This window comes from Hyperolius riggenbachi, chromosome 9, assembly GCF_040937935.1.
Source record: "Hyperolius riggenbachi isolate aHypRig1 chromosome 9, aHypRig1.pri, whole genome shotgun sequence".
In the NCBI taxonomy this organism is placed as follows: domain Eukaryota; kingdom Metazoa; phylum Chordata; class Amphibia; order Anura; family Hyperoliidae; genus Hyperolius; species Hyperolius riggenbachi.
In genome coordinates this window covers 170959810-170982507 of record NC_090654.1, presented here as the reverse complement: position 1 = coordinate 170982507, position 22698 = coordinate 170959810, and the positions used below count along the sequence as shown (strand labels likewise).

Genomic DNA, 22698 nt, shown 5'->3' with positions numbered 1-22698 from the left:
TTAACCTCCTTGGCGGTATTCCCGAGCTAGGGTCGGGGAAGAAAATCGCAGCTCAGAGCGGTAATCCTGACCTCTGCTCGGGGTAGCCGCTGGAGGCTATATGCAGAGCAATGCGTGCAGTGGGAGTGTTTCTATATACCTCCCAGGGATCCCGACGTCGGCCGCTATTCTTCTTCCTCTCCTCCGAGGCTCTGCTTCCTCCTGGTGAGATCACTGACTCATCATGACGACAGCCAGCAATCTCACTTTAGAGCTGCATTGCCACCCGGAGGATGGAGGGAAAACTGCAGCGCTGGAGCCAGAGAGGTGAGTGATTTCTGGAACTGCTGCAGACCTCCCTGGCAGCATGATTATTTCCAGGTTTTAGGGTCTGAAAGGGTGCAAAAAAAATTGCACCACTTTTAGACCCTAAAATCTGGAAAGAAGCAGAACACCAAGTGGATTAAGGGAATCTGAAGTGAGAGCTATATTGTAGCTGCCATATATTTAATTTTAAACAATATCATTTGCCTGGCAGACCAGTTGATCATTTCCACATCAGTAGTAGTACCTGAATCACACACCTGAATCAAGCATGTGGCTAATCTTGCCACAAACATTGGATCTGCATATGCTTGTTCAAGGTCTATGGTTGAAAGTATTAGAGGCAGAGGCTCAGTAGTAAAGCCAGGCAATGTGCATTGTTTAAAAGGAAATAACTAGGGCACCCTCTCACTTCAATTTCCTTTTAAAGCCTTAGCGAGCACTGTGTTAAAGGAATACTGTAGGGGGTCGGGGGAAAATGAGTTGAAGTTACCCGGGGCTTCTAATGGTCCCCCACAGACATCCTGTGCCTGCGCAGCCACTCCCCAATGCTCCGGCCCCGCCTCCGGTTCACTTCTGGAATTTCCGACTTTAAAGTCTGAAAACCACTGCGCCTGCGTTGCCGTGTCCTCACTCTCGCTGATGGCACCAGGAGCGTACTGCACAGGCCCAGTATGGTCTGTACCTGCGCCGTGCTCTCCTGGTGACATCAGGGGAAGCGAGGACACGGCAACGCAGGCGCAGTGGTTTTCAGACTTTAAAGTCTGAAATTCCAGAAGTGAACCGGAGGCGGGGCCGGAGCATCGGTGACTGGCTGCACGGGCGCAGGATGCCTGCGGGGGACCATTAGAAGCCCCGGGTAACTTCAACTCATTTTCCCCCGACCCCCCTACAGTATCCCTTTAAGGTTCACACTTGTTCACTTTCAGATTTAACCTCCCTGGCGTTATAATTATTTCCGGATTTTAGTGTCTGAAAGCGGTGCAACTTTTTCACACGCTTTTAGACCCTAAAAATCATACCGCTAGATAGATCTGCGGCAACTCTGCACATTACATACCTCCCATGGATCCAGCTCCGTAGGGTGTCCTGCCAGTGGCGGACAAAGCCAACGATCGGCCCCTGTGCAGAATAAATGAAGCGGACCCCAACAGATCATGGTTGGATCCAAACAACACCATTAAGACAAAAAGTACATGCAGCTATGTCACATTCTGTAGGCGCTGTATTAATGTCGCACACATTTTAAACTTGTATATGACTGGGGTACAAGTTATTATTACTGTTTCTCTTGCGCTTCAGAGTGAAACAGCCTAGAGGATAATAAGGCCCTAACTGGTGCAATTGCATGGGTCCTAGAGGACATGGGGCCCTTGTGCGGCTGCACGGCCTGCACAGGCCTATGTCCAGCTCAGGACTGGGTGTCCAAGACCATGCAGCATGAGCGGTGAGCTTCCCCCCAGCATATGAAGCGACCACTGAATCTCCAGCACCCGGTAATTACACATCAGCATATCGTGCACGCGCATCACATATCAGCAACACGTAAACATCAGCATGTCGCATACATGCATTGCATATCATCTGGCATCAATGACACCCGGCATATAAGACGACCCCCGACTTTTGAGAAAATTTTCAAGGGTTAAAAAAGTAGTCTTATACGCCAGAATATTAAGTAATAATAGCCTTTTGCAGATGGGGAGAAATCCGTGTAGACTTCTAGCTGTTATAAAAGTATGGTGAGGTTCAAGGGGGGGGGGGAATACAAATCATGCCCCGCCTCCAGCAAAACTGTGATGGGGTCGCCCATGACGCTCACACCCTTTCCTACCCTTGATGACCCTCACAGCCAAACAAGCGTTGCTATCATTATCTTCACACCCATACTGTAGCCACAAAAACCTGGTCTGAAGGATGGACCTCTTGGATTAAGGACAGGTTTCAGGGGCTGCTTCCCTGTAGTTACACTCTTGGTGCGGGTTTTCAGTTAGTGTGGAAGCTTGAGTGCCAGTGCTTTTCTCCTCCTGCAATGATGCAGGGCACAGCTGGTTAATAACAATGTGCAAGCACAATATAAAGCAAATAGCATGTGTGTGCTGCTATCAGTATGCTTTCCTAACTACTGCTCCCATTATGGCTCCAGATCTGCCCTCTTCTGGCTGGTAGAAGGTGTTTTGTTTGCATTGGAAGGCTAAACTTATTGATAGGGAAGGATGTTTCCACAGTGGTGTTTGAATTTCACACTGTACTTTGATAGTAGTGCCACTAAGGAAAATAATGAAAGTACAGCCGCTGGGCATGTTATGAAGGATGGACACATCCTGTTGTCTGCAGTCTGGTCTCCCTGGGTGGCTGGTGATTGTGTCTGTGTCTGTGACTAACAGAAGTCCTGCATATATGTGACAAGAGGAGAGATAATACTGAGCCAAATGCTACCAGCCAAAGTCAAGGTCATCTTAGGAAACAGAGCCAATACAAAAGAATTCAAATACACCTGTACTATTCATCGACTTGTCTGACACAGCTGTGCACCCACGTGATACATAGTTACATAACTGTGACATATGACAGTTTATTACCTGCTTGTATCTGGTCTATTCACCTAACTAAATCTTTTCTAGAGAAATTAATCTTTTGTTAATAAACAAAATACAAATAATTAATCCCTATAAGTACACATAGCTGCTGCACAATCTAATGTTATAAAAATATATTTCAGTTTTGCATATACAGCTGGGTAAGCATTTCCAAAATGGAAGGTTAGCTCAATTTTTACTTATTTCCCAGACATATAGCAACAGTAGTCTCTGTAATTTGTTGGGAATACAGTTACTATGAGACTTGCTAGAAATCCCCACCTTGCTGCAGGATAAACTGCACAGGGCAATAGGGTTCATAATTTGTCTAATTTTGAACACCTGCACTAATCCATTGATAGGCAGAAACCTTGGCACCCATATCTACCAATGTTATGTCTTCAGGCCCTATAACACTACAGTAAATAACTCAGTACACCAGAAAAAAAAGCAACCATTTTCTGTGTATGTGTTTGATTTTTGGTGCAATTCCCTGAAGTGGGCTGAATGGCATCACACCAAAATTGCATCATGCAGAGCATTTGCCAATCGCTGAGAACTGGATTGCACCAGTAGGAATACCACACCACAGGTTACGTTACAGCAGCGGAGACCTCACAATAAGCAAACTGCATGTATTTTGATAATCAAATCAAAATGCAATAATAGCGTGATAACTAATTCAATTCCTAATGCTAACCTCCACCTCCTAATGTTAATATCTTCTTGATGCCTAAAGCCTGGTATACACTTTCAATTATGATTGGTTAATAACTGACCAATGTTATTACCTCAATGTAAGGTTAGATAAACTGGGTTTATTTAGTCTAGAGAAAAGACGCCTTAGAGGGGATCTAATTAAATACATCAGAGAGCAATATAAAAGCTTGGCGGATGAGCTTTTTGTTCCTAGGCCTTCTCAAAGGACTAGAGGACATGATCTGCGCATGGAGGAAAAACGTTTTAGCCATTTATTTAGGAAAGGGTTCTTCACAGTAAGAGTGATTAAGATGTGGAATGCATTGCCACAGGAAGTAGTTATGGCAAACTCTATACCTGCATTTAAAGGGGACTTAGATGCTTTCCTTGCGTTGAAAGACATCCGTGGCTACAATTACTAGGTAATGCCCAATGATGTTGATCCAGGGATTTTTATCTGATTGTCATCTGGAGTCAGGAAGGAATTTTTTCCCTTTTGGGGCTAATTGGACCATGCCTTGTAAGGGTTTTTGCCTTCCTCTGGATCAACAGGGATATGTGAGGGAGCAGGCTGGTGTTGTACTTTGTTCTCTGGTTGAGCTCAATGGATGTATGTCTTTTTTCAATTGACATGACTATGTAACTATGTAACGTAGTATGAGGGTTTATCTACAAAAATCTGCTCAATGTATTCAATATTTATTGACCCTCCTACTACATAGAGATGGTCAGTGATTGGCCAATCATCATTGAAAGTGTGTACCAAGCTTTACTCTAACCGATACTCACCCTTTGATTGTTCCCTGGCATGGAATCCACACTCCCCTTACACAAAACATGTATCAGCAGCAGCTTGCCTTTAACATATCTGATCAGCATAGCGACCACACCTAAACCACACACCTTCTTTCAAAAATTGTCATCATCCGGTGTGCAGTGTCCAAACCATGCACCCTCTACCACAAATCAATGGTATCAGATGTACTGGTGCTGTCAATTCATACTCACCAAATCAACCTGCTACTCAATAACTTTCCAGTACAAAGTATCCCATCCCCCTAACCAGGGCCGGGCCGAGGCAGAGGCAGGAGAGGCTCCAGCCTCAGGGCGCTGTGTAGGAGGGGGCGCAAAACTCACTCAGCTATCATTCCCCTATTGTGTTTGTAGCAGAGAGAAATAAGAAAATGGGATACATGGCAGTGACTGCAAGCCAGGTAACTAGAGATTAGGGTGTTGGGGGCCCTGGGACACCTCTTACTCTAATAGTAATCAGTGTGTGATGAATGGGGGGGCACTTTGGTGTCTCAGCCTTGGGTGCTGGAGGATCTTGTCCCGGCTCTGCCCCTAACAGATAGCATATCAACCCCTATACACATAACGTATCCTGTTCACACAGCACCAGGGCCGGATTTGTACTCTTTACCGCCCACGGCCACTGTCACTCTTCAGTATAGGTAGCGAGATGACCCCTCCCCCAGTATAGGTAGCGAGATGACCCCTCCCCCAGTATAGGTAGCGAGAAGGGCCCTCCCTGTCCCTCCCTTAATCCCTCCTTCACCCCCCCCCCCTTTCTGTATAGGTAGCCAGCTCACCTTTACACCGCAGCAGCCATCAGTGTCACTCATTTCTCCACTCATCTCCAGTGCAGAAGCTTCCTTTTCCTTTCGTCTCCCATGCTGCCCAAGTCCATAGGTGCCGGCCACAATGTAAACATGCAGAGAGCAAGGTGGCTGCTGCACAGGCGGCTAGCAGCAGAGTACCGTGGTCAGGTGCTCGTCTGATCTCCCTACATTGCAGCATTTGCAAGCTTGCAAATGCTACACCAGTTTAGCCTGCTGCTTTGGTGCCTTTGCTCCTGTGGTGCCCTGACCCCTGCAAAGCACAGACACCACATTGCCTCATGTATAGTATAAGGAACAAGCAAATATTAGTACAAGGCAAACAGCCCCCTCCCTCCCATATAGTATAAAGTATCCACACATACGCCATGAAGTACCTCTCCCCAGTACAGAGCACACTGGCCAATGCAAATGTTATGAAGAATCCTCCAGTACAACTTACACTATCTCATCTAACATACTGTATTAAATACCCCACACTCAAGTATCACCCCCACCACCAGGTACAATATAAAGTACGACCTGCAGTACATACCATATTACCCCCATGCTGTATAAAATATCACCCTCCAGACGGGCCAGTAAAAAAGGGCGCATATGGCTAATGGACAAAAAGGGCGCCGCAATAGACTGCAATGCAAAATATCGGCTATTGGGCGCCCTACAGGAAAAAAGGGCACACCAGAAATAGCGGTTGCAGGGATCGGGTTAACAAAAGTTTTCGTTTACAGAATAAGGTTTATTACAAATATCATTTACAAGTTCGTTTTAACTTTGTGGTTTACTTATTTTTTCGTTTTTAAATTTCGCTTATAGGAGCTTTTACTTATTTTTCCGTTTTTAAATTTCTCTTTTAAGGCTGTAACAAGTAAATTTTCGTTTACACTTATGTTATCATTTAAAAGTGTGTGTGTGTGTGTGTGTGTGTGTGTGTGTGTGTGTGTGTGTGTGTGTGTGTGTGTGTGTGTGTGTGTGTGTGTGTGTGTGTGTGTGTGTGTGTGTGTGTGTGTGTGTGTGTGTGTGTGTGTGTGTGTGTGTGTGTGTGTGTGGTGTGTGTGTGTGTGTGTGTGTGTGTGTGTGTGTGTCACACCTTTTTCTATTTATAATATTATTAATGTGTACAGGCACCACCACTTACCTTCCTTGGCCCATGTCTTCAACCTTATAGTCCAGGAGGTTTGTACGCACTTTTGATGGGTTGAAGGACGCTGTGGCCTCAGCACGAAAAGGTGTCAGCCCACATCCGTCGCTCCGCAACCGCCACCGCGTCCTTGAAACTGCTGTAGCACCGCCATAGCCTGCCGGTGCACAGGCTTATTTCTGATTGTCCGTCGCAGTGGAACTCCACCCTCCACATGCTGGAGAGGTTGTGGGAGCAGCGAATGGCGGTCAGGCTATACCTGTCTCAGACAGCTTCCTTCAGAACAGGGTCACTGGACTACATTACTGGGGACCAGTGGCAGCTGATTGAACAGGTGTGTAAAGTCCTGGAGCCGTTTGAGCAGGCAACAAAATTGGTCAGTGAGGAGCACTGCAGCATATCAGAAGTGCTCCCTCTTGTCTTCATGTTGGACAAGGCTCTTGAGAAACTGCTCGGACAGGGGTTGGAAGCCCTACTGAACAGTGGTCAGTGAAGTGGGGGAGTGAGTGAGCATGCTCAAGTCCTGGATGAGGAGGAAGGAGAGGCAGAGCTTGTGGAAGCAGAAGAGCCCATTGTCCGAGGGTGGGAAGAAGATTCTAATGTGGAGCTGTAGCATGACGACAGTTCTGACCGCCAAGAAGAGGTGATTATTGGCAGACATCTCTTCCCTATGGCTGCGCATATGCTCCAGTGCCTCCGTAAGGACCCCCGGATTAAAACTTTAAAATCAATGCTCGACGTGTGGGTGGCCACCATCTTAGATCCCCGGTGCAAGGGGAAAATGTGGCAGTTCATACCCCCCTCCCAAGCAGACGCCAGGATGAGCCACATCCGGGATGCCCTTCTTCGTTGGGTAGAAGATGCATTTCCTGCACCTGTATCCCGGGCCCAAGCCTCATCATACTCAGCAAAGGTCTGGTGGTCCCACTCCCAACAGCAGCACCATTAGCCAATCTGTGAACCTGCTGAGTATGTTGAAGGAATTTTATCAGCCAATGCCAGATACACCTTGTAGCAGCAGCACCACCAGCGGGAAAAGTAGTCACCGCCAGCAGCTGGCCCATATGGTGAATGATTACTTAGGGTCAGTATGCACTGGAGGTTTTTGCATGCCCCGCCTCCAGTGTTCTTTCTGAGCGAGTATTTAGTGCTGCAGGTGGGGTGGTCACCGACCACCGGACCCTTCTGTCCACAGAAAATGTGGACATACTAACGTTCATAAAAATGAACAAGTCATGGATCAGTGATAATTACAAGGCCCCTCTCACTGATTCATGATGAAGATCAGACAGACTAAATTACAAATTTGCTGTTTTTAATGACTCAAATGGTCTCCCTCTCAAACTCAGCTGCCTATCACTATCATCGAATATTTTTGCATTGTAAGATCATAAAAATGCAGCTTTTGCAGCTTTCCGACATTATATTCCTAACCCTATGCTTTTGGCCAATGACTACTCCTGCTGTTCTAAAAAAATTGTAATGTCTGCCATGGAACCACTTCTAGGTCCCATGGCCTACGACAACTCCTGCTGCTCCCAAAAAAAAAAAAAAAAAAAAATTGTAATGACTGCTGTGAAACCACCTCTAGGTCCCATGGCCTACAACTTCTCCTGCTGCTCCTACAAATATTGTAATGACTGCCGTGAAACCACCTCTAGGTCCCATAGCCTACTCCAACTCCTGCTGCTCCCCCCAAAAAATTCTAATGACTGCCTACGATGTTTCATAAACCATGTTTCAAATGAGCCTGTGAGTAATACCTTGGAAATTTACGGAAATCTTTTTTAACATTACAGAAATTGTATCGTCGGAATGCTGAATAACGCGTAATACCGCCGGAATGTAGTGGAATTTCGTTATTACGGTAGGCGGAATTACCGTGAAAATCGGAAATCGCCTCTTCCAATCATCCCTGATTACAGTCTCTTTAAGCAATAGTCCCTGAACAAGCATGTGCAGACCAGGCGCTTCTGACATTATTGTCAGATCTGAAAAATTAGCTGTATGCTTGTTTCTGGTGTTATTCAGGCACTACTACAGTCAAATAGATCAGCAGGGCTGCCAAGGCAACTGGTATTGTTTAAAGAGACTCTGTAACAAAAAAAGGTTCCCCTGAGGGGTACTCACCTTGGGAGGGGGAAGCCTTAGGGTCCCAATGAGGCTTCCCCCTCCCCTGCAGCTGTAGGCAGTCCAGCGCTGGCTCCCCCGAATCCTCCCTCGACAAGCTTGGCAAGCGCTGATTTATTTACCTTCCCTGGCTCCAGCGGGGACACGGTTGCGGCTATCCGCACAGAAGGTAGGCAAAAATAGCCGATCTCTGTCGGGTCTGCTGTACTGCGCAGGCGACATGCACCTGCACAGTAGAGGCCCGACAGCGATCGGCTATTTCCGCCTATCTCCGAGCTGAGAGCTGATACTGCGCCTGCGATGGAGCCGGGAAGGTAAATATTTACATCCCCGCTGTTCGGGGAGCTTTATCGCCGCCGAGAAGGACGGGGGAAGCCTCAATAGGATCCGGAGGCTTCCCCCACTCCAAGAGAGTACCCCCCCAGGCGAAGTTTTCCTCATTACAGGTTTTCTTTAAAAGGAAATAAATATGGCAGCCTCCTATTCTTCTCACTTTAGTTGTCCTTTAAAACAAATCAAATTTGCCACTCTGCATGGTTTTGTGTTGGAGGATACAGTACAGAGTCACACATTAACTGCTCAGCCCAAATTTGCCATCACTTCCAGTAACATTGCTGACTGACCTGACACATTCGTGGAAAGTGCAATGACTGTGATTAGATTCTACCAATGTAATGCAATTTCCCCAGAACAGATTGGTTCAGGGGAACAGGTCTGTAGGCTGGCCATACACATATCGATTTTTACCCTACCAAAAGGATCACGCTTCCACTTTGAATGTGCTTGCCCTGCAGCAGCCAGATTCAAGTTCTGCCCCCTCCCCCTGCTGTGAGCAATGGACGGTTCTGTTTCAGAGCATGCCCCTATGATTGCTCTGCAGACCCGTCATTCCTTAGAAAGTAAGGAGAGATAATTACCAGTTACAATGCATTGAGTAACACAGCTTAAACTTTCCAGCCTGCAATAGGTCCGCACAGTGCGCATGCGCCGGCTTGAAGTTTTTCCCAGCCTCGGCAGCCTAAACTTTACACACAGAGCAGCAGCAGCCGGAGGAAGAGTGGGCAGCGCAGGGCTACATAGCACTCACCTATTCACAGCGGATCCCTGCAGCCTCCTGTGCCTGCTAGCTTGACTGTCACTGCTGCACACCAGGATTGTTCAGGAATCATCAATAAGGCAGCGGCGGAGGAGGATTACACGCTCCCTGCCCTGTGCTACTCTGGAGATAGGATTGCTAAAGCCTGGCACCCCGGAGCCCTCCTGTGCACCCCTGGATGAGAACCAGACTATTGAAATGACACCTTGGCTTTGTCTGAGCCTTCTGAATTCAGGGCTCCTTACACTGAACATCTGATCCAGAAGCTCAGGATCGCCCTTGTAATACATCCAGATTGTAGTATTCTGATGGACTGTGGACTAGTTGTGAGCAGGATACATTTACAATAAACTGCATTGTGGGGCCAAGAACAGCTCCGGGGGGCTTGCTATCTGGGGTGCACACGTTCATTTCTCGGAATTTATTGGAGTTTATAAACAGCCTCTGCTTCCTTGGGACCCTCAAACCCCCTCCTGGTTACGTCTATCACTTGACTCTGGACAGACCCCAGAACTGAGAAGAGGGGTCCTGCTTGGCACAAAGTCAAAGCCTCCTATAACAAAGAGGATCTATTATTTGGGTTATTCTGCACCACAAGGAACCTGCTTTAATCTGTGTGGCGTTTGCACCCCCCACAGGGATTAAATATAAATCCTCGCCCAAGTTCTTCCAAGGGGGGGTCTTTCATTAGCTGAGGCTCAAGTTCAATTTTGGATTTACCCCACTCGGATTATCACATTGTCCTACAAGTCCTGACCATGGTTAAGGTGGGTCCCAAACTGCAGACAAACTATTTTCTGCTCTGGCTGCGTGAATGTGATTTTTGTTTTTCCTTCAGAACACTTGTCACCCAAGTAACATTTTCCAGGGACATCCAGGGTTTGTGTTTCAAAGAGAACCTGAGAGGTGGAGTTTTAGAACATCTCCTGTAATGCTGACAGTATTACAACTCTTTAAGCACCTGGGATATGTTTCCTTTCTGTGTACCCAAATTTTTGTTAATTTTTAGGGGGCACCCAGAAAGGAAAAGGCAGGAGAGTTCTTCATTTGCAGATCTATAGTTTCTAGTAACTCTTTTTATAACTAACACAAAGCACATGTGTCAGTGCTTCAGTGTACTTAATATGTGGAATGCCCTGCTGAAAATTAAGCAATCTAGTGAGATTGAAGTCCTATCCACAGATATGGTGTGATTTGACAACTTTTTTTTTCTATCTTTTATACAAAGCACATGCTTTGTATACCTTAGTGTATTGGGTGGCCATAAAAATGAATATCCCTTTAAAGGGAAAAAAAAATCAACCCAGGCTGGATTTGGAGTTACAGTCAACTTGTTCCACTTTGAAAGACAAAGCGCATGGGGTTGTTTGATTCATTCCTTGCATATCCCCCCCAATAGGATACCTTTTTAAAAAGTGGGTTTGTGGTTTCTTCCTAAAGAGCTAGAACTTGGTGAGTTTCAGATGTAACAAGAAGCACAACGCCAGCCAGGAAAGTTGGTTCCTTAAAACAACCCCCCCCCCCCCCAAAAAAAAAGCTGACATTACATTGAACAAAGCAAAGTGGCTGAACATGCAAGGACTGAATGACTTCACACTCATCTGTGAACCTCAGGAATTGTCCCACATTTCTGGCATCAATAAACCAATGAAGACTGCCCATACAAAGGTCAATGTCTCATACAATCAAGCTGGCCATTTTATCATTTCTTTGATTTCCCCCCCCCCCCCCCCCAAAAAAAAAAGCCTATAATACATTTCTGAACTTTATTAACTGAAAAGTACCAAGATACTAGATAGCTCAGTGACCCAGAACCACTAGGGGAATATGGGAATATAGGGGGCTAAAAGAAACCAGAAAGCCCTCCTTATTAAAAAAAAAAAAAAAAGTTAAAGGCAAAATTATGAACTGAATGATGCTGAGTGTAGAAATGAAAGAACCTCCACTGGTGATGTTGGAAAACTTAATTTCCATGGGCCATACAAGAAAATGTATTTTGAGATATCTCTATGGATTCTGGTTTGAATAATAAATTATGAGCTTATAAGCTTATGTTCATTTCACTTTCTCCTGTTTGAGTAATTATCACCATAGAATTTATTGTATGTATGATACAGTGATCAATTCACTTTTGTTCACCATGTTCGATAAGACTAAGAAAAATTATCGAATATAAAATTAGTTGAACCTAAATCAATATGTAGTTGTCATCTTAAAGGACATGATCAAATGCCCAAGTTCAGTATGGTCTGACATTGCCTCTTGTAAGATTTAGTATTAAAAAACCTTTTGGTCTCAAGTGTAGTAAAGGACAGTGGTCTCTTGGAGGTTATTGTGTGCCATTACAAGTTCCTAGAGAACACATGGAAGTGTGCAGACAAGCTGGCCCTACTTTACACCTAAGTTTCAAGCCAGGTTCTCCTCCCTTACAGACAGAGCACATAATGCAGACAATGGCTTGAGGTGTCCGGCTGTTTTATTGCACGTGTTTCCCAAAACTACTCACATCTAAGGAGGCTGGAGTTGGTGAATGGGGCAGGATGAAGCTTCCAGGTTTTCCAAGCCCATTTGTGAGGATAAAAAATGTACTGCAAACCTGCGACCTAAGCTCCTCATAAACATAATGCATGTTGACTAATGCTAGACATACAAGGGTTGATAATGATTTGATTTAACAAGCAATCTTTTCAAACTCCTTGATTGAAAAGGCCAGCGAGTAGTTAGTGACTTTACCACCATGCTCACCTGATCTTGATTTGATGTCAGGAGTATTCCTAGATTGATCAAACTATTAGTGTTGTACACAGGGCCGGGCCGAGGCAGAGGCTGGAGAGGCTCCAGCCTCAGGGCGCAGTGTAGGAGGGGGCGCACAATTCATTCAGCTGTCATTCCCAATTGTGTTTGAAGCAGAAAGAAATAAGAAAAGGGGATACATGACAATGACTGCAAGACAGATAACTAGAGATTAAGCTGTTGGGGAGGTTGGGGGCCTTGGGGCACCTATTAGTCTAATAGCAATCAGTGTGTGACAGCTGGGGTGGCAGGGATGGGGGGGCGCACTTTGGTGTCTCAGCCTTGGGTGCTGAAGGACCTTGTCCCGCCTCTGCTTGTACAGTACTTTGTTGCTGTTGATCCCCTACAGTATCTCTCCCCTCCAGCTGCTCAGAGATTTTCCAAAATGCCTGGTAATTCGTAATCAATAAGTTGCTTGGAGTTGATCAAAAGTAAATTGATTTTGGAATGTTCGGGATAATGGATTCCTTGTAGATTCCATCAAAGTGGTTCAATTGGCCAGAAAATGGTAATTGTATGTCCAGCCTAACCCCAAAGACCAACAGGTGGTCGAGTCTGTGACTAGGTCATTAGTACTTTACACTTGGAAAAAACTAAGAACTTGCATGCTGCAGAAAGGTGAATTCTGAAAGAGTTGCACTTTCTGCAAACTGTGACGTATGCTGCCCTCTACTGGCAAAAACTGTTACTTTTACAGTTTATCCAGCACTACTTGAAATGCGTAAATGGAACTAATTCATGGTGATATTCATCATCAACCGACAATATGCATTAAAATAGCCAACGTTTAATTGATTTCCTATACCCTTCATTTTTGCATCTATTAGACTTCTAAAATGACGGGCCCTTTTCCACCTACAATCGCTAGCGTTCATGCTGAACGCTAGCGATTGCTGAATCGCAAAACCGGCAATTCCCCCGACGTTTGCGGCCGCGATTTTGCTATGCACTGCATAGCACAATCGCGGCAATTATCGCTCCGCCGTGCGTTCGCGTTCCCGACAAAAGCGAATCGCGGTAGTGGAAATGACCTACCGCGATTCCTATGTTAAAAAGCAAACCGTAGCGATTGTAAAATTGCTAGCGGTTTGCGGTTTTGCGATTCAGCCAGCGCAAACGCGCTGGTGGAAAAGGGCCATATGCCTGGCGTCATGATTATTTAAAGGCTCACGCTGTAGCAGGCCAGGCCATGGTGGCAAGGTAGCATATACTAGAGTACTTTTGGCTGTGAGCTGCATAAACACAGCCTGAGGTCTAGTTGAACTTGTTAATGATTTTCAACTGATAGGTAATCTCCTCACTGCAGGAACCCTCCCAGGAGTGTCAGTGGGAATGTGATCGCACACTTAGCGCTGGTGGCCCTGGCCAGTATCTCACTAAGTGGACTGGGGACACCTTGTGATAATGTTTTCAGCTGCAGGAAGGCCTGGATTGTGTCTCAGTGCCTCCAAATATCCCCATGCAATATAGACCAGACACTCTGTAAGGACTATTTTGGAGCAGATACTTCGATTGCAGTTGTGCTATGGAATATCTATCTATCTATCTATCTAGATCTCTCTCTGCCACTGTGCACAATATAGATGATTAAATACAGCCTGGTCATCTCTGGCTCTTGAGTGCCAGGATCCAGCCCACACCAAGCTCCGGTGAGTGGCTTTACCTTTCATCAACCCAGCTTTGCTTAGTCACCTGAAGTCGCTTAATGTCCACATAGGTTTCTTGTGACCATAAATTTCCGGTAGGCTTTTTTATTTTGACAAGTACCCCAACCTCCTCCTCTGCCCCTCCCCGAGAAGAAATGAATACACCTTTTCTCCGTGTGCTGCAGGCTTCACAGTGCGCATGGGGCGCCCCCTAGCGTTTAAACGACAGACCTGAGGTTGTAATCGAACACCTAAAAGTTCTGCATTGGACTGAAATGGGGAAGAAATCCCCGAAGCGAGTATTTCAGGGTTCAACATTTACAGGATAAAGGCAAAACACCGCTCCACTGAAACTCATAAATACCACCGGTTAAAATAATAAGAAAAAAAGACCATATTTTCACCCATTCTATGAAAATTGTATTTTTGAATCGTGTATAATTTACAGTATAGTGCATTCTTATGATTGATTGTTTCTTGAATTCGATCAGCTAACCTCTATTAATTCACTGGAAGTTGCTGCTAAATGTGTAAAATGCTTTCAGAGTCAGTCGTTTTCTAAGCAAACTGATTGCCAGAGAAAAATAAATCCTTCCATGAGCAGCTGGTAAACAACGTGCAAAATACATATATTCAAAGATCAGACTCTGGAGAATCAGGCAAATGTGGTTTTATCATTCATAAGGAAAACTGGGTTAGTTTAGAAGGTACAATGTGACCTAAGATTTTGTGTTCAGCCGGGGCTCATAAAAGCCTGTAAACTGCTAATATCACCGAATAATTCCTTAAAATGTATGTATGCAGTTCACTTTTTTCGATTTTTTTTCCCCCTCCTATGTGATATTTTAACATCTCATCAATAAAATTAACTTTAAGCCACCAGTAAGCAGGAACATTTGCAGGATAATTTTGACAGTATTTGTTCACCTTACATTTTAGTACTTTTTCAATTGCAGAGTGCTAAAAAAAATTATATTAAAAAAAAAAGATGAAAAATGATCTCCTATGAGAATACTGAGGAGAAAAGTAAATTGCACGGGGAGTGCTATCTTCCTGCACACTGCAATCACTATACAGGTGATGCAGGGAAAATTTCCCTTCCTCTAGCTGTCTTCATTTCACAGCTGGGTGTACAGTCTAGGCACGCGAAGGTTAAACAGAAACCCACCTAATTGATATAAAATGTATTAAAGGATGTTATACCACACATCGCTGGGCTGATTTTGCATTTGAGGCTGTGGAAATATAGTACACACAAATGTTATATGTAAAAACAATTAGTGCAGAGTAGAGCATAACTAATACACAATAACTTCTCTGCTGTAATTTCCAGAGGGAAGCTCGCGTGAGATCTCCTCCATGTAGCAGCAGGATTGTGTGATAATCACGTTATTACACTCTAGGATGGGCGTGTTTTTATACAGTTAATAAATGAATGGTGTAGAGTGTAATAAAGCATTATCTCTTTGCTGCATCCTCCTGGTCCCTTTATTTCCCAGCAGGACGGATAGGTAATTCGGTCCTCATCACTGCTGTAGCGAGCTTCTATTGTGGGGCTGAGGTCTTATTTGTGTATATAGTGTAGCCAATGCTTTTCCCCCAGCCATGCCATGCAGAGGAATGGACAGAGGATCAGCTCGGCTGCGACATTAGTGTAGCTTCCCCAGAGACAGCGATTACGTGTGTATAGGTCAGTATAGGACTGCATTGGAGAGATATCCCTCTATTCTCTGGACATGTATGCCCAGTTGAGGTAGGAGAGTCCTGGGCCTTTGTTCCTGGGCTGATAATGCTTAGATAGGGTCTCCTCTAGGTGTGGGGCTATTGGGAATGTCTGCGTTTTAATTATATTTATTCAAATAAAGTATGACAATACAAGGTGAAAACTGAGGAAGAAGAAAGTAACTGCAAAGCATATATGAAATCTGGCATGTGCGTGGCTGCCTATACTAATATACTATACTATATTGATGCTGGAGGGGCCATGGAAATTGTTCAGCGAAGTTCGATCACATTCGGCTTGCATTGACATGCTGCGCTAAACATATAGCGGTATTTCGGACGGTGTGTGCAGAGGGTCCCCCCTTCCGGATTACCTATCTGGAGTATATGGTGTAAAATGCATTTAGCAGAGCAGCAGATGTGCAGCCTGACACTGGCAGCTGGGAAGATTGCTTCATCCAAATGTTATTCGTTAGTGCCTTTTCTTTTCTGGGTTTGGACATCCTTTGAAAGTCTATTAACACACATAAATTATAGCAGCAGAAGCAGTAGGCAAAGACCGCAGCCAGCCAGCCATACACCTCCATCCGCACACAGGCTGAGTCCGCAGCCAGCCAGAGACCTCCATCCGCACACAGGCTGAGTCCGCAGCCAGCCATACACCTCCATCCGCAAACACAGGCGGTATAGGCAGCAGCGCATTGCACTGTACAGAGCCGTGCAGCCGCGCATTACACTAGCGTAGAACGAAGCCGCACAGCCGCGCATTGCACTATACGGTGCCGCACATGCACACAGCACACTCTCATTTTTAAAGGTATGCTACTGAATAAACATCCTTTATACGGCTCATATTGCCCTCTCTTCCTACTGTTTGCTTTCTGTTAACCAACAGATACATGCATATATTTCATTTCTGGCTAGTCACCTTCTTGATTAGTGTGATTCATACTGTGTAAACAAAACACATTTTTTCTTTCATGTTATATATTGTTCATTTGTATTTTTTTGTGTTGACACTTGGTTCTCTCTCTCTTTTTAGACAGCTTTGGAACTTTTGCTGAGGGCTGGAGTTTTGGGGTTCCCGGGGGTCACCATGTTGTCCAGATGCCTGTTCGGGGTCCTGGTAGTGTTCTCCTGTTATTCTCAGGTCATGGTGGAAGCAAGTTCATGGTGGTGAGCAAAGCTTATATTTTCTTTTACACAAGAGAATAATTGCCTAAAAATGTGATCTATTTCTGTGTGTTCACTGATAGCAGATGTCTGTAAAGTGCATATGCGCATCCAATTTTTTACCACCTCCATGTAATTTGAGGGTCAACAGCTTCTGATTGCTGCAACTAGATTGTGTAGGTAAGCTCTCATACTACATGAAGGTGATAACATTGGTCAATCGTTGGCCATCAAAATTGGATGTGTGTAGTTGGCTTTATTGTAAAGGAACATGTTGCAGCATCCTCAGAACATTTTATTTGATTTGCAAGATGTTTGCAGAGCAGCCAGTAGGGCATCAGTTTTTTTTTTTTTTTTTAAAGGCCCTGGATGCTCCGACAACGGTTGCTGCTGCTACTGCAGTTGCTGCTTTGTTGCACTGTTGGTAAAATTGTAGTGACAACACTATGTATTCTCTGTATACATTTGTCTTGTTGTCTTGCAATGACCTTATACTTCCATATTTTTATAATTTATTATTGCTCTTATCTGAGCTGCATTGCACACATTTAATGGTACAGACCGGTCCAGCAACTCAGTGCAGTTGCTCATTTCAACCAATTGGAATCTAGATTTTACTATCTGGGAAATTGAAATATGGCTTCAAATTTCTGGGAGGGGATACCTTATTTTGTTTGCCATAATTCCATAAATAATTTGCACATATGCTGTGTGTGGTGCAATGAAATATCCGTATTTTCACTATTTTTGTGATACTATTTATTCTGTTTTCTCCTGAGTTACCCTTGGAGAATCTGTCCTGTTTGTGAATCGCGATCTGCAGTTATCAGTAATCACAACACAACCTTCCTATATGCTTCTTGCATACTGTAGTAAACTATTTACAGTTTAATTGATTGGAGCATCCCCATATATCAGTGTAGGGTATTTTACATTGCCCTATACAGACTCTGTCAGATGCAGCTAACTTCTTTTGAGATGAGGGTAAATTGTGATGAAGCAGCCATATGTAATTGGGTTGTTTTCACAAAGCCCTTCCTGACTTATTTTGTATCCTATTGCTGAGGTCTCTTTCCTATAAATGTGCAGCTAAAAATTCCACATTTTTTAAGGGGCAGCAGTTGCTCTTAGCAACTACATCTCTCAAATTTGTTTATTAAAAAAAAAATCCAGCTGGTTGCTGTGAGTATTGCTTTCCTTTATACAGTTAACCTCTGTAAGTTGTCTGAAGTTTCTTCGACAGATGCTTTGTCTGAAGTTTCCATTTGCTAATACAGTATGTCAAGTTACAGTGTTTCTTCTAAGTGCATTAATATTATCTGAAGGTTCCACTGGTGATTTAATGTATCTTGTCAGCTGCACTGTCTGTGTAACGATGAATGAAGTGAAGACTCCTCTTCTGCAGTTCCAGCTATTATCAGCACGTTCCACACAATGATACAGTGTATCAGGTCTGCACTTTGTAACAAGTTTCCACTGTTCCGAAAGGCTTGTCAAGTCTCATCCATCTTGGAGTACTATGATAGCGTGCAGTTCCATAGGTGATCATCCTTTGCTATACAATTCATACCCAAATGATCAATAACAGCCAGTGATATGATTCATCAGGGCTGCACTAACCCCAGGAGTCGGGTAGCCAGCGCTCTTTAAAAATTTGGTATTTGGTGCTTAGAAAATTCCTGCTGACTCCTGATTTCAATATGAATTTGTCCACCTCTTTCTGATAGACATAATAATAGAAGCTCATCATGGGATGAGATGGGGATCAATGTCAATCGAATCAGAGATTAAAAGAAGAAAATCAAAGACGTTAAATACATATCTTTCCTATCTTGGCTCTTTTTTGCAATGCATTTGTTTAGAGAGATTGCGAGAAACAGGCTTTTTTGTTCCTGTGAATCATGGTTTTAGAACCCTTTAAAAAGGTGTTTTAACCCTTTTTGTTAGCAAGTAAGTAGGTTATCTGAGAGGACCCATCCACTAATGCTTATCTCTAGAGAAGTTAACCAAGTACCACACTTATCTCACAGACTCCTTTAAAATTAGCACGCATCAGGCAGCTGCCCACAGAGGGAGTTTAAGGCATGTGGAAACCCGCACAGCTGGAAACTTTAGTAGGGCACTACATTTTTTTTTTTTTTAAATAAATAAATTAGAACAGGGATGTTCAGTGAGATGGGAACATGTTTAATGTGATGCAGAATTGTGCACATTTTCAATGCAAATATATGCAGCTTGAAGATGGACTGACCACATCCCATTTGTGCTTCATTTGATTGGTTTTCAAGCTGCTTACATTATTCTGCATCAGTTTAGATTTATTTGCATCTGATTGACCATCTTTAAATTAGAAAGGATTTCCCTAAACAGTGCTTAGCTCAATGACTCTCTTCATGGAGTTCGCCTTTAAATTGCCTTAAATTGATCAAAACTAGGAGCCTAGTTGGTGTTTTGATCTGTTTGAGGTGGAGCACAATATCTGGCCACTTGTGATTGGATCAGAATTCTTGTGCTAAATTCAGATTTTTTTCCACAATATCAGCAGAAATGTATCAACCTTTCACTGGAGTGAGATCTACTGACTACATCTGATCAGGCTGGTAAAAGGTGTGTGTAATTGATCACCTAGATTGGGGTGTATGTGGCTAGATGTTAATCTTTTAGCCTGTGAATACTGCTGTCCACAGGTAGATAGATTTCTACTGATCTTATGAGAGATGCAATAGCCACTAAAAATAAAATTCGCTAACACCATTGATCAAATCTAAAAGAATTATGTTTCAACCACTCTTGCCTATTTTGGTTAGTTTTGATACAGATTTGCTTTCATGTTTGGCTCTCTTAAGTATATGTGATTATTGTGAAAAATATGTTTGTGGTCACTTGGTCATTAGACATGTAAGAAGGGCTGAATACACTCCAGTAGCCAAGGCTCCTCAAAAATTATAGCTGGCTTCTACATTTTGAGTTTTCATCTAATTGTGGTCAGTGAACATATCTCCTACTAAAAAAACAACTGTTGGCTCCTGAATTCAAAAAAATGGCTTCTGAATTTCATATTTGTCCTGCCCTGTTTATAAGTTAAACACAGCAAGAAAGAACACGATTTCAGGAAAATGTGTTTTGCTTTCAGATGAATCTACTGTGCATCTGAAATGATTTGCATGCATGCTCCTTGTAAATCTATTGCTTTCAATACAGGCATACATTGCATGCGTTACTGAAAAATGCATGCACTTCTGCAAAGTGTGCTCCCAGCCATAGTACCTGAAGAGTAGTGGCACAGGCTGTGTTTAGTGGGGAATGAAAGGGAGTGTTTGTAGGAGGTGACTACAAAAGTTTATGGTGGTAGTACAAACCTATTCAAAATTCAAATTTTGATTACTGAAAGGGATAGAAAGGCAAACTCAAATGTATGTTAACGTTACCCTTTACAGCAACCTGTAGAGTCCAGTTTATAATGTAACCACTCTTTAGTATTGTTCTAAATGCACGTCAGCCGAACGCATATATCACTGTTCAAAAGCTCTTAATATTTTTAATTACAATATGTTCCTGGTTGTAAATCTGTGTATACTGTGTGCAAGGAAAGGCTGACTTAATATTGTCTCCATGCAGGTCACTGGCTATGAATCCCGTCCAGCTCCCTGAGGTTTACATTATTGGGGCACAGCCTCTGTGCAGCCAATTATCGGGGCTCTCTCAGGGGCAGAAGAAGCTCTGCCTGCTCTATCAAGACCATATGCAATACATCGGGGAGGGGGCCAAGACTGGTATCAAAGAGTGCCAATACCAGTTCAGGCACAGAAGGTGGAACTGCAGCACTGTGGATAATACATCAGTTTTCGGCAGGGTGATGCAGATAGGTAAGGGCTTGTTTTTGTTTTCCCGAACTACATTTAATGTACTGATTATAACAGTATGTATGTATATGTGTGTGTATATATATATATATATATATATATATATATATATATATATATATATATATATATATATATATATATATATATATATATATATATATATATATATACATTTATTTTTTTTTCGGGCCTGTTTGTACAGATTTATAAATCATATGGTTTACTGCTTTTGTGTTGATAATCTGCCGATATTCAGTTGCTGTGTGATACAGCCAAATTGGTGTGACAGGTAATGATTGGGGAATGGACAGTGCATGTAGCTTGAGATTGATTACTCACTCTATATGTATAGGGTTCGCAAACACCCACTGCTTTCAGTGCGATTGCACTGTTCCCCAACCAACCAAGCGAATTGGCTTTAAAGCACCTGCTGGTGTCAGATTGTCTCTGTTTTTATCTGGACATAGCGATGTGTGTTTTCCTAGCAAGGTTGTTTCCAGTAATATTGCTATCACATCACACAGCTGAAAATGTTTATAAATTGTTCAGAAAGCTAAATGTGTGTGCTGCTAAGAATAAACATAAAATATGGGTGAGGTTGTATGAAATAACTTCTTCTTATTATCCTTTTTTATAGTGTTAAACACCCACATGCTATGCAATATTGTACATAAACAGTGCAGTTTTACAAACCTCCGAATATGCCCCCAAAAATGACAAAGCAGCAGTGCTCTGTCCGAAGAGCTTATCAAGAGCTGTACAGATTATTCAGCAACGAAACATGCATTGCGGTCATGTCTTTGATAAAGCATTGATTTTATTTTCAAAACCTTTAAGTTTTGTACTTTACAACCTATACTTAGCAGACTGGTGCAGTGTGTTTCTAATGTGTCCTTTGAGGCTAATTTAGCATGCGGAAGTCTTTCTGGTCTTGACAATAACCACAGATACTGTTAAGATAGCTCCATGCCGTACAGTATCATGCAATTTAATAAAACCATTATTACCCTTATTGGCATCTCGAATGAGTAATACCAAACAATAGGCCACATTATGTGTGTGTTGTGATTTTATTTATTAATGTTCATTTTTTCGTGCATGCAACTAAGTATTTGAGACAATTCAGCTTTAAGTGAGCATTTGTGGTTTTCCGCCTTGCAAATCATCTCTTTATGTCCTTGGAAGTCTGACACACATACAGAACTGCTGGTATATAGTGAGCCTGTCTCCAACATGCATACAACCTGTTTCAGACTTTTTGGTCCTCATCAGTGTATGGCATGAACTGAAATGGCTCTATGGGATAGGGCTTGGACCAGGACTACAGAATACCCACATAGCTCATGAGCTAGGCTTATCTAGAGGACTGAATCTGCCAAATAACTATAGAAATCATGATTCATGTGCTCCATTACTTGCAGGCTGTGAAAGTCCATTTTAGTTGTGGCAGCATGGAGAAGATTGGGAATTTGGAACCCGAGGAGAATGGAATATGGAGATTGCCATATTTATTTCCTTTTAAACAATACCAGTTGCCTGGCAGTTCTCCTCATCCTGTGTCTCTCTAATTTTGACTCTGACACTTCTTCTTCTACCAGAAGATCAACAGTGCTGCCAGGTAACTTGTATTGTTTACAAGGAAATAAATATGGCAGCTTCCATATCCTCCTCACCTCGGTGGTCCTTTACCGTGCTGCTAATGTTAAGGCTGCCATACACTGGTTAATTGCCACCAGATCGACCAACAGATAGATCCCCCTCTGATCGAATCTGATCAGAGAGGGATCTATTGGCTGGCCATACACTGCACACAGATTTTGAATTGATTTCAGCATTAAATTGATTAACAACCTGTGGAGCTGCTTCGCCTCCACTGGCCAGCAGCAATACATCATCTGTCCGCCGGTGCAAGTCCCTGGGTCCATGCTGTC

General features: G+C 43.4%; 1 protein-coding gene across 6 annotated transcripts in view; it reads left to right on the top strand.

Moving 5' to 3' along the window:
- Positions 1-22698, top strand: part of WNT5A (Wnt family member 5A) — an 82702-nt gene that overhangs the window by 7822 nt on the left and 52182 nt on the right. Inside the window, exons 1-3 of one of the 6 annotated variants that reach the window (XM_068251733.1) lie at positions 9513-10334; positions 16771-16904; positions 20520-20767. In XM_068251733.1, coding sequence (XP_068107834.1) covers positions 10326-10334; positions 16771-16904; positions 20520-20767 — 391 coding nt within the window. In that variant the 5' untranslated portion in view covers positions 9513-10325. Of the gene's footprint in view, positions 1-9512; positions 10335-15496; positions 15518-15749; positions 15760-16175; positions 16200-16525; positions 16546-16770; positions 16905-20519; positions 20768-22698 lie in introns of those variants that run through there. The other 5 variants (XM_068251739.1, XM_068251737.1, XM_068251734.1 and 2 more) reach the window with 5 other exon arrangements.